Genomic DNA, 12,676 nt, shown 5'->3' on the forward strand with positions numbered 1-12,676 from the left:
TATATAGCGGAATCTGACCCAAAAGTATCGGGTATCAGAGTGCTTTACACGAGCACAAGTTGCGTTACATCATGAGGACACATTCATTTTTGTTAGTCATGAACAGCCTATTATTCTGACAACTGGCGCAAAGCTGAGCTGCCAATATTTCAGCCCAGAATTCCGAAGGAGAACAATAACCATTTTTAATAGTTCAACTCGGGGCTGTCTAGGGGCTGAGGAAAGGGAGGTGTGGGTCGGAAAGACAACGCAGGTTTTCATTAAACTCTGCAGTGAATTATTGCAGGACGAGCAACCGTTACATACCTAGTGATATGCCTGTCGATGAGGGAGAGCTCCGTGATTTCCGAGACATCGGACTCCATTGTACACATTCAGGTACGAGGGCAGGAAGAACAGGCACAATATTCCGAGTGGAAGATGATAAACTGAGTTCACTTTCACTACAGTCCTCTGACGTGCCCTGGCCCTGCAAACCCCATTCTCTCCCCGAACCCAGGAAACTCGTTTACTGCCTCTTAGTCTGACATTCAGCAGAGTCACCAGAGTAGTGTATATGCATGGTCGACATTTGAAATGAGTGATTTGTTGCTGTATTTTAAAACCGTTGTTACGCCAATTACCTTGTTATTTCCAAGAAGGCTAGCTCTAACGTGGGGTATAATGTTCAAGAAATGCAATAGTAAGTATTATTCGTCCGGAAGAAAAATGAAATAGAATTAGATTTAAAAATAAAGTGCAGAAAAAGGTGCACTGAGCTACTATTTAATTTGCAGTAGCAGTGATATTAACACTTAGGTAGCTATTGAAGGCTCATCCCACATACCACCTTGCGCGTTTGTCACCATAGAGCTACGCCCCTTTACTCTGATGTAGGGCAACTCAGTTTGCCATTGCTAAGCTACGGAACCAGCTGGTTAGCGTACGTGGCTTACGTTTTCTTTTGCACAAATACCCACCTTGTCATTACTCTATCAGGGCCGTTTCTACCATTAGGTAAGACTAGGCGGCAGCCTAGCTCTACTTTCGTAGGTTCAAAGTGAACAAAAATTCTCCCTTTTGCCGCCCTAGGCGGTCGCCTAGTCTTGCTTGATAAAATGAATTAAAAGGTGAGTACTAGAAATATGGAGCCCTGCCCACATGCACGGTTTTGCTAACTCTACCATCATGGTTTCTTGTACCAAAGACAAAGAAGAGTGTGTGCAGTGAAAATACATTTAAGTGACGCAAGCGCAGTGAATCCAGGACGTTATGTTTGTATGTGACCATGGTCATTAGTTCCCAGGGAGAACAATCAGGCCCAGGTGGGGCTGGCAGGGATGTAGCTTCAATGGGTGTGTTTTGGGTTTGACACCCCTTGGTAGTTCAGTCTGGGCGCCCTAAATTAGGTCTGCTACGGTTGTTGTTTTTCTCGTCATTCTCATTTCACTAAGGGTTTTAGCTTGATCATTTAATTTTTTTGTATCATATCTCTCCGTCTGTCTATTTTTCTGTATGTCCCCTTTTACTTAAAAAGTAGTAAATCTGAACCCATAGAAGTACTATTCGAATGGGTCCAAATATATTCCTTTTTGGAATTCATAAACTTTAGCAGTAGCAGGTGTGGGAAGCTGCCCTAGTTTCATGTTCCAAGGCATACTACTGGTAATCAAATATCCAAAAAGTGATGGGATGAATGTTTGCAAATAGTCTAACTAGTGGCAATCACTTAGGGTAGAAATTAAAACCTATTGTTTTGTGTCACTGTGACTCTCTAGAAAGAAGCCTACCGAATGCAAAACAGTACTGGTCCTGATCCTTCAGTACGGATCCTGTTCCTCATGGAAACAGTCCATCCCTAACCTTGGTCATCTCACACCTTCACCACACCTCACTGGCTAAACTATGCCCCTGATTGTGGACTAAAGGTGGTGTAACAATAGATCCTTTGACTAACTTGTTGGAAGAATCACATGTTGCAAATATTCAGGCCCAAGACTAGATGGCAGGATTATACAGAACATGTGAATCTACAACACTGCAAACAGATGCTTACAGGATAAGTAATATTTTCCATAAACAAACACATTTCGGTGATTGTCCGCTATTACCACTAAACTCAAATTGTAATTACCTACTTTTGATGAATCCAGGATTTAAAAAAAAAAGTAGCATTGAAATGACCAACTGTATAATAGGCTTGACATTGTGTTAAATTAAATTTGAAATGCATTTATACTTGGATTTTTGATGCTTACCTAAGATTTTCAGAGGTCATTATGCTGAAAATGTTCTGTTTAATTTTTCAGATGAAAACAAACCCATTTGGATGCATGCAGAAGAGAGAGAAGAATGCAAAGTAAGGGTTTCATTTTTTCTATGCCCTCTATGTGTATTTGCATTATTGCATTACCCAAATAAAATCCACTCTTATTCTTTAATGATTTAGGGAAAGCTGAAAGATGGCTCGTCATTTGGGGAGTATGGCGGCTGGTACAAAGCTTGCAAAGTAGACAGGTGAGTAGGTTTTAGGATTGTATTTTGTATGTGTTGCTTCCAATTGGGTATAGGACTGATAACACTACTAGGCTTTTGTAAAATGGGTATCATACAGCCATTGTACTTGTATTCATACAATGTTTGAAATGTAAAGAACATATTCAACTTATGTGTTTAGGCTTGTTGTTTCTTACAAATTCTTTAAAGTATGCATAGTTTGGGCTTATACTATGCAATTTACTGTTTGGGTATCATTCCGCCTCTTCTGGAAAGCTTGTTTTGTAATACATGAGTAACCATTTTACATCTGTAAAGTACATTCAATCATCACAGTCAATTATTTGTGACATGCATGCATCCAGTAGATAACACCTTTACCACCACTGCTGTTACCATTCCCATTACCACTATCATTAATATGGCCACTAAAACCAAAACTATTATTGCCACTGCCACTTCCAGTATTGTCCCCATCATTATTGTCTGTGTATCTGTAATAAATGTAGCAGTATTAAAGCAAATAGGTTTGTCTGACAACTGAAAAACTGCATTAGCCACTTCTTGGTACATTGTTGCTGCAAGGCCTTAAGGGCCAGATGTACGATCGTTGTTTGCGGTCGGAAAAGTGTATTCAAGCCTTTTGCGACTGCAAAAAACTGTGGTGGTATGAACCAACGCTATTTTGCAAGTCAAAGACTCGCAATATAGCGTTTGCGACTCGCTATTAGGCAGGGGTGTTCCAAGGGCATCCCTTCCTAATAGCGAGCCCAAATGGTATACACCATTGTTTTGCGACCGCATTTGCGGTTGCATAACACTCACAGTTTACCACCTACTTCAAGTAGGTGGTAAACCATTCGCAAACTGGAAGGGGTCCGTAGGGAATCCCTTCCTCTTTGTGAAAGGGTTCGAAAATATTTTTCAAGAGCAGGCAGTGGTCCCAGGGACAATGCCTCCCCTTAAAAAATTATACTGAAAAATGTTTACATTTTCTTTTTTAAATGCATCCCGTTTTCCCCCTCATTGGGAATCGCTAACAGTGTTTGCGACACTGTTGTACATTGTATTTTGCAACGCGCAAATTGCGAGTCGCAAAGCGACACAATTTGCGAGTTGCAAAAAAATGCAAGCATCATACATATGGCCCCTAATGTCTATTTATTAGGAAACGTGATTGGTAATTTACATCGAGGGAAGCTGTTGTGACGTAAATCACTCTCATGTGTTGAAACCAAGAACCTTATGAACAAAATATTTTGCTGTTGCAATCCTAGGATTGTGAAATTTCCGAGTTTGGTCCTGCCAAAGTGATGTTGACAATATACTAAAGCCCTTTTATGAGAGAAAAATGTATTTTCAACTTGTATATAGGCTATTGTGCTTTATAAATTTAAAATAGGCAGGGACATGAAATTTACCAGACGGGCTCCAAACCCATTGGGGGGGGAGGCTACCACCCAAAATTGGTTTCAAGTGACCGCAAAAGATAGGGATGCTCACTAACCTGGGCACACCTCTGGGCAGGCCCATATGGCCTGCATATGCGAGATAGTGTTCCTCCATCTTGGAGTTTAGGAGTAAGGTGAACTGTTGGATTGTTTGCAGTAGGGCAAACTGGATCTGCTGAAAAAATGGGTAGGTTCGCCAGGAGTCATCCAGACCCACAAACTATTGGCACCATAAATGTGGCACCCCAAGACACCCTCCTCAGAACATTCCCTGGACTTGCTGTTGATTAGTAAAGGACTGAACCTGCTGTCTGTAACTAGAGAGAAGCCCTGAATGACTGGACACACTCCTTCTTGTACTCAGGACAAAGAAGTAGACGCCAGGGGTCAGTTGAATGATGTCATATTTGACTGTAGGGACATGAGCTGCAAGCTGCTTTTTTTCTGAAGTGACTAACTGACCAGATGCAACTGGACCTGGACTGGATCATGCTGATGGCCTCTGTTGGTCTCAAGTGAGTTCTGACCCCTAAGTACTGTTCCTGAGGTCCTGGGACCCTTGGCTGTGTCTAACCGGACATCTCCTACAATCACTGAAAAGCTGTGGAACATAGAAAAATGCTGACTTTCAGCCGCCAGGGGACCTACTACCTGAGCCAATCCAGCCAACAACCAGCTACGCTGTACTAAAGGGACCGGTTTCTTCTGCCTGTGTCATTTCAACAGCAGCAAATCTGTTTCAGCAGGTCCTCAGTGAGAAGGTGTCTGGCCAATTGGAACTCCTTGTCAGATGAAGCCTGCAGCCTTGTCCCGCTAGAGAGAAGACTAAGTCCAAATGTACAAATCTTGTCTGGGTAAAGGCACGAAAAGTATCCAGCCGACGAGCAGACTTCTCTAGGCATGAATTATGAACTTTTCCTTCTCTGAGCATTTCCTCTCAAAGCCAACTACTTCAGTGGGACTCTGTCCATGGGCTTTCAAGCTTCAAAAATACTTCCTCAGATGCTTTCTGCAGCCTTGCTTCGCTGAGGAGTTTGTCTTCCATTTCAAATACGAAGTCAGAAGGTAAAATCTTTAACTGGGACGAATATGCATGGTGTAACTGACTCCATGGCGGTTGGCTTGAAATCACACCTAGGTCCTGGCAGCAGGCTAACAATACCTTCTACTGGTGCTTTATGTTTTCATGATGTTGTTTTTTCTCTTAAATCTTTTAAAATTCATATCTCCAGCTTCCGTTAGTTCCTTTTAATTGTTTTAGTGTCATTTTGTTTATTTACATTTTAGTCTATTTTTATTATGTTATATGTTTGACTATTTAACTGTTTTCCTTTCTAAATGCTTTACACGTCTTAACCAAATTGTGTCTGATGGGTGCCTTAGCTACCAGGAGTTGAGCTCCGGTTTAAATTATGAAACCTCTATGTCCTCACGTCAGCCCATCAGGGTGTCCCTGAACCCTCCCTTGCACACAATTAGCTATATGCCACTATAAGGATTTTTATCTTTTATTTTGGCATTGTTTATCACCAACGTAGGGAGACAGCGTCTTTTCAACTGTGTAACAGTTTTTCATGAATTTAAGGCAGTCTCTGAACAAACATAGGTGCTGTATCACTCACATGATTGGCTTTGTAGCCACCTAGTTGTACTGTTTTGACCTATTGATTTATCTGTCTGACTATACTCCCTCATGTACTACTCTTTGTAAAGCGCTCTGATATCTGCAAAGATCTTGTCCGCTCTATATAAAACTTTCAAATAAATAAATAAATAAATCTTCTCTTGCTGCTTGTGCCTACTTCTTGAGTGCAGTTCTCAGCAGGGATGATGCAAACCAGGGGAAACAAACAAAGAAAACAAGTTCAGGCTATTGCTTTTGTTAGTCAAGGGAGTTTGGAGATTTGTGCACAACCATCAGTGCCCTATCTGTGAAGTGCCTAAGTGAGGGATTTTGTGTTTTTAAGTTTCCGTGGCTCGTAACCCTGCCCATAAACCCTTTAAAGAAAATAACTGTGCAGCTGGCACTTCCCTGAGTCCACGACCCTCCTGGGCCTTGGTGAGCAGAGATCCAGCCTCCTTGTTTCCCTTTGGAGTGCCCGTCTCGAGAGTAGTGCTCTGGGAGTGTCTCACGTCTTTCGGGGTCTCTTCCTGCTCTTGTGAACTCTCCAAGGGCTTCGGGGGGTTGTCTTCTCCAACTCGGGTCCTTGCATCCTCATCTGCTCTTCTGTCTCTCTCTAGCTGTGATTCCTCGCTTTCTCCACTCTCCGTCCGCCGTGATTCCTGGCCTTCTCCACTCTCCGTCCACCAAAGAACCAGCGCGTCCCTCTCTGCTGCTCCCTCTTGTATGGCAGGGTATGCTCACACGTGAGTCCCTTGCTCACTTTGTCACTGGATTCAAGCAAGCCGGGCTGAAGACGGCTGGAATGCCAGAAACCGGTCCTCGGAAGCTTGTTTCCGGTCCAGGGAAGGCATGGCTTGGCAGTTCGGGCTGGACTGTTCCCATGAGGCACAGGGTCAGACTGATTTGCATATAGCTATGTCTGAACTGGGGTGGCAGAGTGGGCTAAAGAACGGTGATGGATCAAACCCAGATCTTTTGACTGGGTGTGAGTGTTTGATTGGTTCTGATGCTCCCTCCATCACCACCCCCTTTTGTACCGCTCCCTCTTGTATCTCCTTGATTGCGGTCACATGCTCATGACATGGTTGGTGGTCTAGGCCACCTCCTTCACTTCCTGGTTGGCACGTATCGTCCGTCATTTTGGATACGCTACGTTCGCGTTAGTCAATGGGGAACTTCTCACGCTCTGCCTGCCCTTAACAGATTAATGACTTTATTACTTATGATGGACTACCATTCACCCCAATTAAAAAGTACCTGTCTTACAAAAACTGAATTGAAACCTGTAGTGTCTCAGATCTTCCGCTGATGTTCCCCCATTTATCCTTTTCCTTTCTCCTACCCTTAAGTAAACTCCCCAACGGTTGCCAAGAAGTTATTTTTCATGTCCGTCATGCTTCATAATGTATATATTCACTGTTACCAATTGAAGAATGGTGTTCATGTTTCGACTAGTTGCTGTGTGGCCAAAGTGAGCATGTACACCCCCTGCTCTCATATGCATGTTGGTTTTTCCCTTCGGAAATTTGGCTCTCTATTATAGTAATAACCTTTACAAAATGATCCCCTTGAATACGTTTGGAATAGGTGCAGAATCCTGCTGCTTGTCTCCTGAGAAAAATTAACAGAACAGTAATTCCTGTAACAAAGTCCTTCCACTGGGTGTGAGGAAAGTTCAGTTGAAGACATAATGCATTGGCCTACTAAGCTTTCCATTTCCTAGTTTTTGTTATGATGGTCAATGTTCATTCATCTTACTCCTTTACATTGCCTCAAGTCCCCTTAAGAGTAGGTTCCTGGTCGTTCCACATTTTCACACACTGTGAAAAGGTAGTAAATCTTTTCCAGACTTAGGTATAAAATTATGGAGCTCGCTATGTTTGGTTATCTGAGCAATTTATAAGCAATTTACAGCCAGGAAGATAAAATGTGGCTTTTCTCCAAGAAACCTATGTTTTTCCAGTTTTGCTAGATGGAATAGAGTTGAACATTTGTACAGCCTATGTATACCATGGTAGTATGCGTGAACCTTATTTAGTCTATCAAATAACACTGAAGGTCTTATTTGGTATCACATACATAGTTCTTTTTCAAAGTTTCATAATAAGAGTTCCAATGTCAAAAATGCAAATGTAGTTTCAAAAGAAAGTTTCTTTCATTTTGTCCTTCTTATGTCACAGTTCCAACACCGCTCTATATCCAAATAGCCAACCCGCCAACAGGTGTTTCGAGCTAGCCCTCTTTCTCAAAAGTGTACCATTTATTAAAAAGACAAACAATGAACTCAAAATACTTCCAACCTTCATGTCTATCTTTCAGCAGGATATTATTTTCTTCTGTATTTCAGTTTCTCTCTAAAACCTTTCACAGACCATTCTTTTTTCTTTTTTTGGCATAATCCCATAGGATGAGAGAGGAAAAGACCATTCTATTCATAAACCACTCAACATTAAACATTTCAGTATAATGACAAATTTCATTGTATATCTTCAGTTAACAGAAAAACTAACGTAGCAGCACGTTTAATACATTAATATAATTTGCTTCTTTCCTGTCTATTACTATTCAATACAGTAAATTTTTATTCTGACAATATTCTCGCCTCACAGTTAGTCCTTAATACCTATACTACATTATTCATATGTATCCAAATGATTTTATCCAAAATCTATAACTGAAACAAATATACTGCAGATCAGTAATTGCACATATGGCAAAATCTTGCTTTTATTTTGGTCCCACATGAGAACTGTACAAAACATAGGTCAATCCCCTCATGTTCGCTAGATTCAAGTAGAGGCAGACTAACTTTTCACTAATAGACCACTAGCCTTTTGATATCCAAATTACACCATCATCCTAACTTCAATGTCAAGATTATTCTCCACATTTTTCTATTGCATTCCGACATATCACTTTAATGTGTAAACTCTTTTCACAATAATGTTTACCTTAAATGCTCCCTAAATTTCACTTGATGATTTATTCAGTATTATAGAAGGTTAAGTTATCACTCATCAACCATGATATTACCAAACTTCTCAAGTCTCTTCCAGTATGGAATATTTTCTATAACATTTATTTCTGATAGATGCTTCTACCTGCAAGTTCATCACCTGTAGAACAAACCCCAGACATCAGGCTGGATCCTGAAAACTTCAAAGTAGTAGAAAGTATTTTAAAGATGAATGCTTTGTGTAAAGAAGGCCTAACTAAAGGGGGAAAGGTGGCTGAAATTTTAAAGAAAAGGTCTAAAGCTTGCAGGGAAAATGACTTCCCAGCGGTGCCACAACCAGCTGGTAAGTTAACTTCCTCTAGTTTGAGTGACTGCTCAACTACTTGCAGTGCAGCAAATGCAGAAATACTAGCTAGTGTATAGTACACAAATAAATATGGCAACCTGCAGCCTAATTACATCTCAGACAATCCACTCCCCAAACACCCGACTGGTACTTTTAATAAAGCCAGATCTGATGAACTAACTAGCCATGCTGGTTCACCAACGCTTGCAGAGACTGTTTACCTCATTAATGTACTGAGACCAGAGATGAGCGACCTAAAGCGAGTAATCCTAAGGCTTGTGGACACTCTGGCCAAACCAAGCCTTGCATGAATCAGAAACTGTTGGACACCTTTAATTTTGATTTCACTACTGCTATACCTCCTGGAGATTCTGATAAACTTGAATCGAACTTCCTAGAAGCTCCAAGGATGTATGATACAGGAGCTGCCAGATGGGTTGCAAACTCTGGCTGTGTTACTTGTGCTTACACAGGAAGTAATAATTTTAGTCCCAAAAATCAAGGTTCAGATCCATCTTTGGTTCAAAGTACTTTTAAGGCTCCCTGTCCAACTCGCAGTTTCATACATTCATTTCTCCTTTTCCTGGTCACAAATTTAACAGGTTAAAACTATGTATATGATGATTGGTCTCAAACTAACTGTTGGTGTCACCAGAGACTCTTTAAAGACCATAGTTGTACATTGGATCCGGAATGCCCGACATTTTTATTCAGTTGTTTACTCAGACATGGTTTATGTAGAACATCATGTTGTGTAAGGGGGGCAATGGGAATCAATTGAGGTGAAGTTGAGAAATGCAGAGTTAGTTGAAGGCTAGACCAGCACACTTCTTTCCCCCACAGGGATCTGAATTTCAGTTCAAGCTGGAACTCCCAAGCGAAGCCCAGGAAGGATCTGGCGCAATGAATGCAAAACCTGTTAAGCTTTATAGGTTGCAGCTCCATCCATGGGAAGAGGCACGGCCACATTAGACTGACTGCCTTTAGTCTCTATTGCCTCGAGGAAAGACCAGGTTTTCACAGATAATGATCAGGGCACTTATTGGGCTCGACAGGAAAGTGATCAACCTATCCATTCGTACATTCAAGAAAATTTGTATAACCTAAAGAGTTTATAGACAATAAACTAGCCGCGGAAATTGTCCCTTGTAGAATTAATGGTCAAAGAAGTAAACAAATGAATAACACGCATGCAGCACCCTATGTAAGGATACTGAATTGGAACTTAGCAGGGATCAAATCTAAATTAGCTGTAGAGGATTGGAGAAAGTTCATCGATGAACACCACATATGTCTTTTCCAAGAGACTTGGGCCACTTGTCAAGTCTATAGATCAGGCAATAATACATATAGCAGGGAGGCCCAAGTATCCAAGGAGGGCAGACCATCTGAAGAGCTAACTATATGTATAAAAACAGCACTTGACTGTATAATCAAGAACATTGAAATAGCCTCTCTGGACTTATTAGTGCATAGATTAACACCAAAACAAGGGACTCCTTCTCTTTTTCATAAATATTTTCAACAGAACTACCCCACAAAATAAGGAATCTCTGACTTTGAAAATATGGGAAAGGCAGCATGTGGTTATCATGGGAGATTTTAATCCTTGCTTTGAGCCCTGTGTCCGGTGCTAGAAATGTTTGAAGATGAGGATGAGAACTGGGGAATTCCAACCATATCACCATGCATAGATTATAATGTAGATCCTATGTCTTCAAATGAAAAATGAAATTGAAGACGGCAGGACAGAGGTAGTGGAATTTGTTCTGGAAGATGCCCATAACACAATATAGGCCCAAAAATTGGAAAAGCACCTGGTTCTTGATAAGAACCTCTGATTTGTATCGCTCTGAACCATTAATATGGAGACCATACATAAATAAATTTTCAAATGCTATAGTTGCAGGAACCCTGAATCCTAACTCTTGTAAGGTAGCAGAATTGATACCAGTCTTCACGAAGGATCTAGGAATATTCCTGCCAACTATCTACCCATAAGCGTCACAGAGAGCATCCAAAAGGCATACAGTAAGCAAATTTACACAAGACTTTGCAAGTGGATATCTGCCAACAAGGTGCTTATGCATTTTCAAGCTGGTGTCAAAACGAAGACTAGCACAATAGACCAGGTTTTATGCTTCCTGACCATAAAATATTAATCAGTAGATATAGAACAAGGTTCCCTGTATGTCTCGTTCATAGAACTGCGGGGCTGATTTTGATTTCGTCCCCAGGGTAAAACTCTGGGAGGTATCGGAAAACATCGGGGTACCATCTGGGCTTTTACTTTTGATCCAACAGCTATACACAGACCACTTTGTCAAGGTCAGGTAGGGTCCGGTTTGGAACTATATTCCAATCAGAAGAGGAGTCCGCCAGGGCTGTGTTCTGGCACCCACCTTCTTCTTACTGTTTATTAATGGCTGCATTACATATTTGATGGGCCGGGAGAGCGATTCACCAAAAATTAAAAGCTCAGAGGTCCCAGTTTTATTATTCACAGATGATGCACTTTTTCTTTCAAAAACCTCCAAGGGTTTAAGTATTCTTTTTGTAAGATTTAATCTGTTTTGGAAGAGTCATGGCCTGGATAATAAAAACTAACTGCCACATGCATCAACATAAGGAATTGCGATTCCTAAATAGCAATTTTTAAGGAATCGCTATTTAGGAATCGCAATTCCTTATGCATATAGGAATTGCAAAATAAATGGAAATTCCTACACATTACTTAATAGCGATTCGCAAATTGCGAATCGCTATTAGATAATGTCACTCCATTCGTTCCTATGGGCCTATAAGCCCATAGGAATGAATGGTATTGCATTCACAAATTGTGATTACCAAATTGGTAATTACAAATTGCGAATGCAATTCCAAGGGTGCCAGGGGGGCTTAAGGCTCCCCTGATACACTCCCTCAAAAAGGTAAGTGTGATAGCACCAATTATCTCCTGAGCCCCTAATATCTGTGGCCGTAACCTTGATGAGGAGCACACTTCGGGAGAATAATGCCCATACGGGTTACACTGTTGTACGGAAATACTGGTTTGTTGCACTTGCTGGCTGCCACAGATTTAGAAGGCTTGGGATAGAATTAGTGCTATCGCCTGTATATCGAATTGTTCTTTGCCTGCAAGATATTTGGATTGCCCTGAGGAAGTCAGTGGTATACTCCACAAAGACGAAAAAAGTGTTGGCTTCAGTATTGTTGCCCTGCATATCCTTTGAGCATTATCTAGACTGATCATTGTGACTCTATATACAGTCATGCACAGAATATACCCAGACACCTTTCTATGGTATAACCTACATTCTGGTCTGTTATTCATTTTGATTCTGCCTATCACTATGACAGGATTTGCCGACATATCTTTGTGTCCTCAGCATAAGCATTAAAAGAGCACTGTGGCATGGGGAACAACATATGTTTTGTTTCAGTTGATGACTGCAAGTTCTATCTGCAGCCTAATTAGTTGTGCATATAAGGCACAGAACAATCTTCAGAATTATCAAGCTCAAACTTTGGCTTATGATATGTGTAGGTTCCCAGGCTTTGAGTGTCTCACAGAGATCCCGGAGTACACAAAAGGACCAGGAAGCTTGTAAAATATTGAGAGTGAAAAAGATTTAAAGTAACGCCTTCTCTTAAGGCAAGCTTAAAGTGGTAATTATATGCAGTGTGGGTGATGTGAAATTATAAATAACCATAGCTGCTAATATTTAATTTCATGTTTTAGATGAACATCTGGGCCATCCTTTTGTTGCTTGAACAATGAATGAGAATACTTTTATTTAGATTCTGAAAGTCTTTCTCCAAAG

The 12,676-nt window shown here is 41.0% G+C and overlaps 1 protein-coding gene across 6 annotated transcripts in view; it reads left to right on the top strand.

The window, feature by feature from the left end:
- Positions 1-12,676, top strand: part of KLC1 (kinesin light chain 1) — a 406,453-nt gene that overhangs the window by 293,629 nt on the left and 100,148 nt on the right. For all 6 annotated transcript variants that reach the window (XM_078660245.1, XM_078660243.1, XM_078660246.1 and 3 more), the window contains exons 10-11: positions 2,289-2,338; positions 2,429-2,496. In XM_078660245.1, coding sequence (XP_078516371.1) covers positions 2,289-2,338; positions 2,429-2,496 — 118 coding nt within the window. The remainder of the gene's footprint in view (positions 1-2,288; positions 2,339-2,428; positions 2,497-12,676) is intronic.

This window comes from Lissotriton helveticus, chromosome 9 (genome assembly GCF_964261635.1).
Source record: "Lissotriton helveticus chromosome 9, aLisHel1.1, whole genome shotgun sequence".
In the NCBI taxonomy this organism is placed as follows: domain Eukaryota; kingdom Metazoa; phylum Chordata; class Amphibia; order Caudata; family Salamandridae; genus Lissotriton; species Lissotriton helveticus.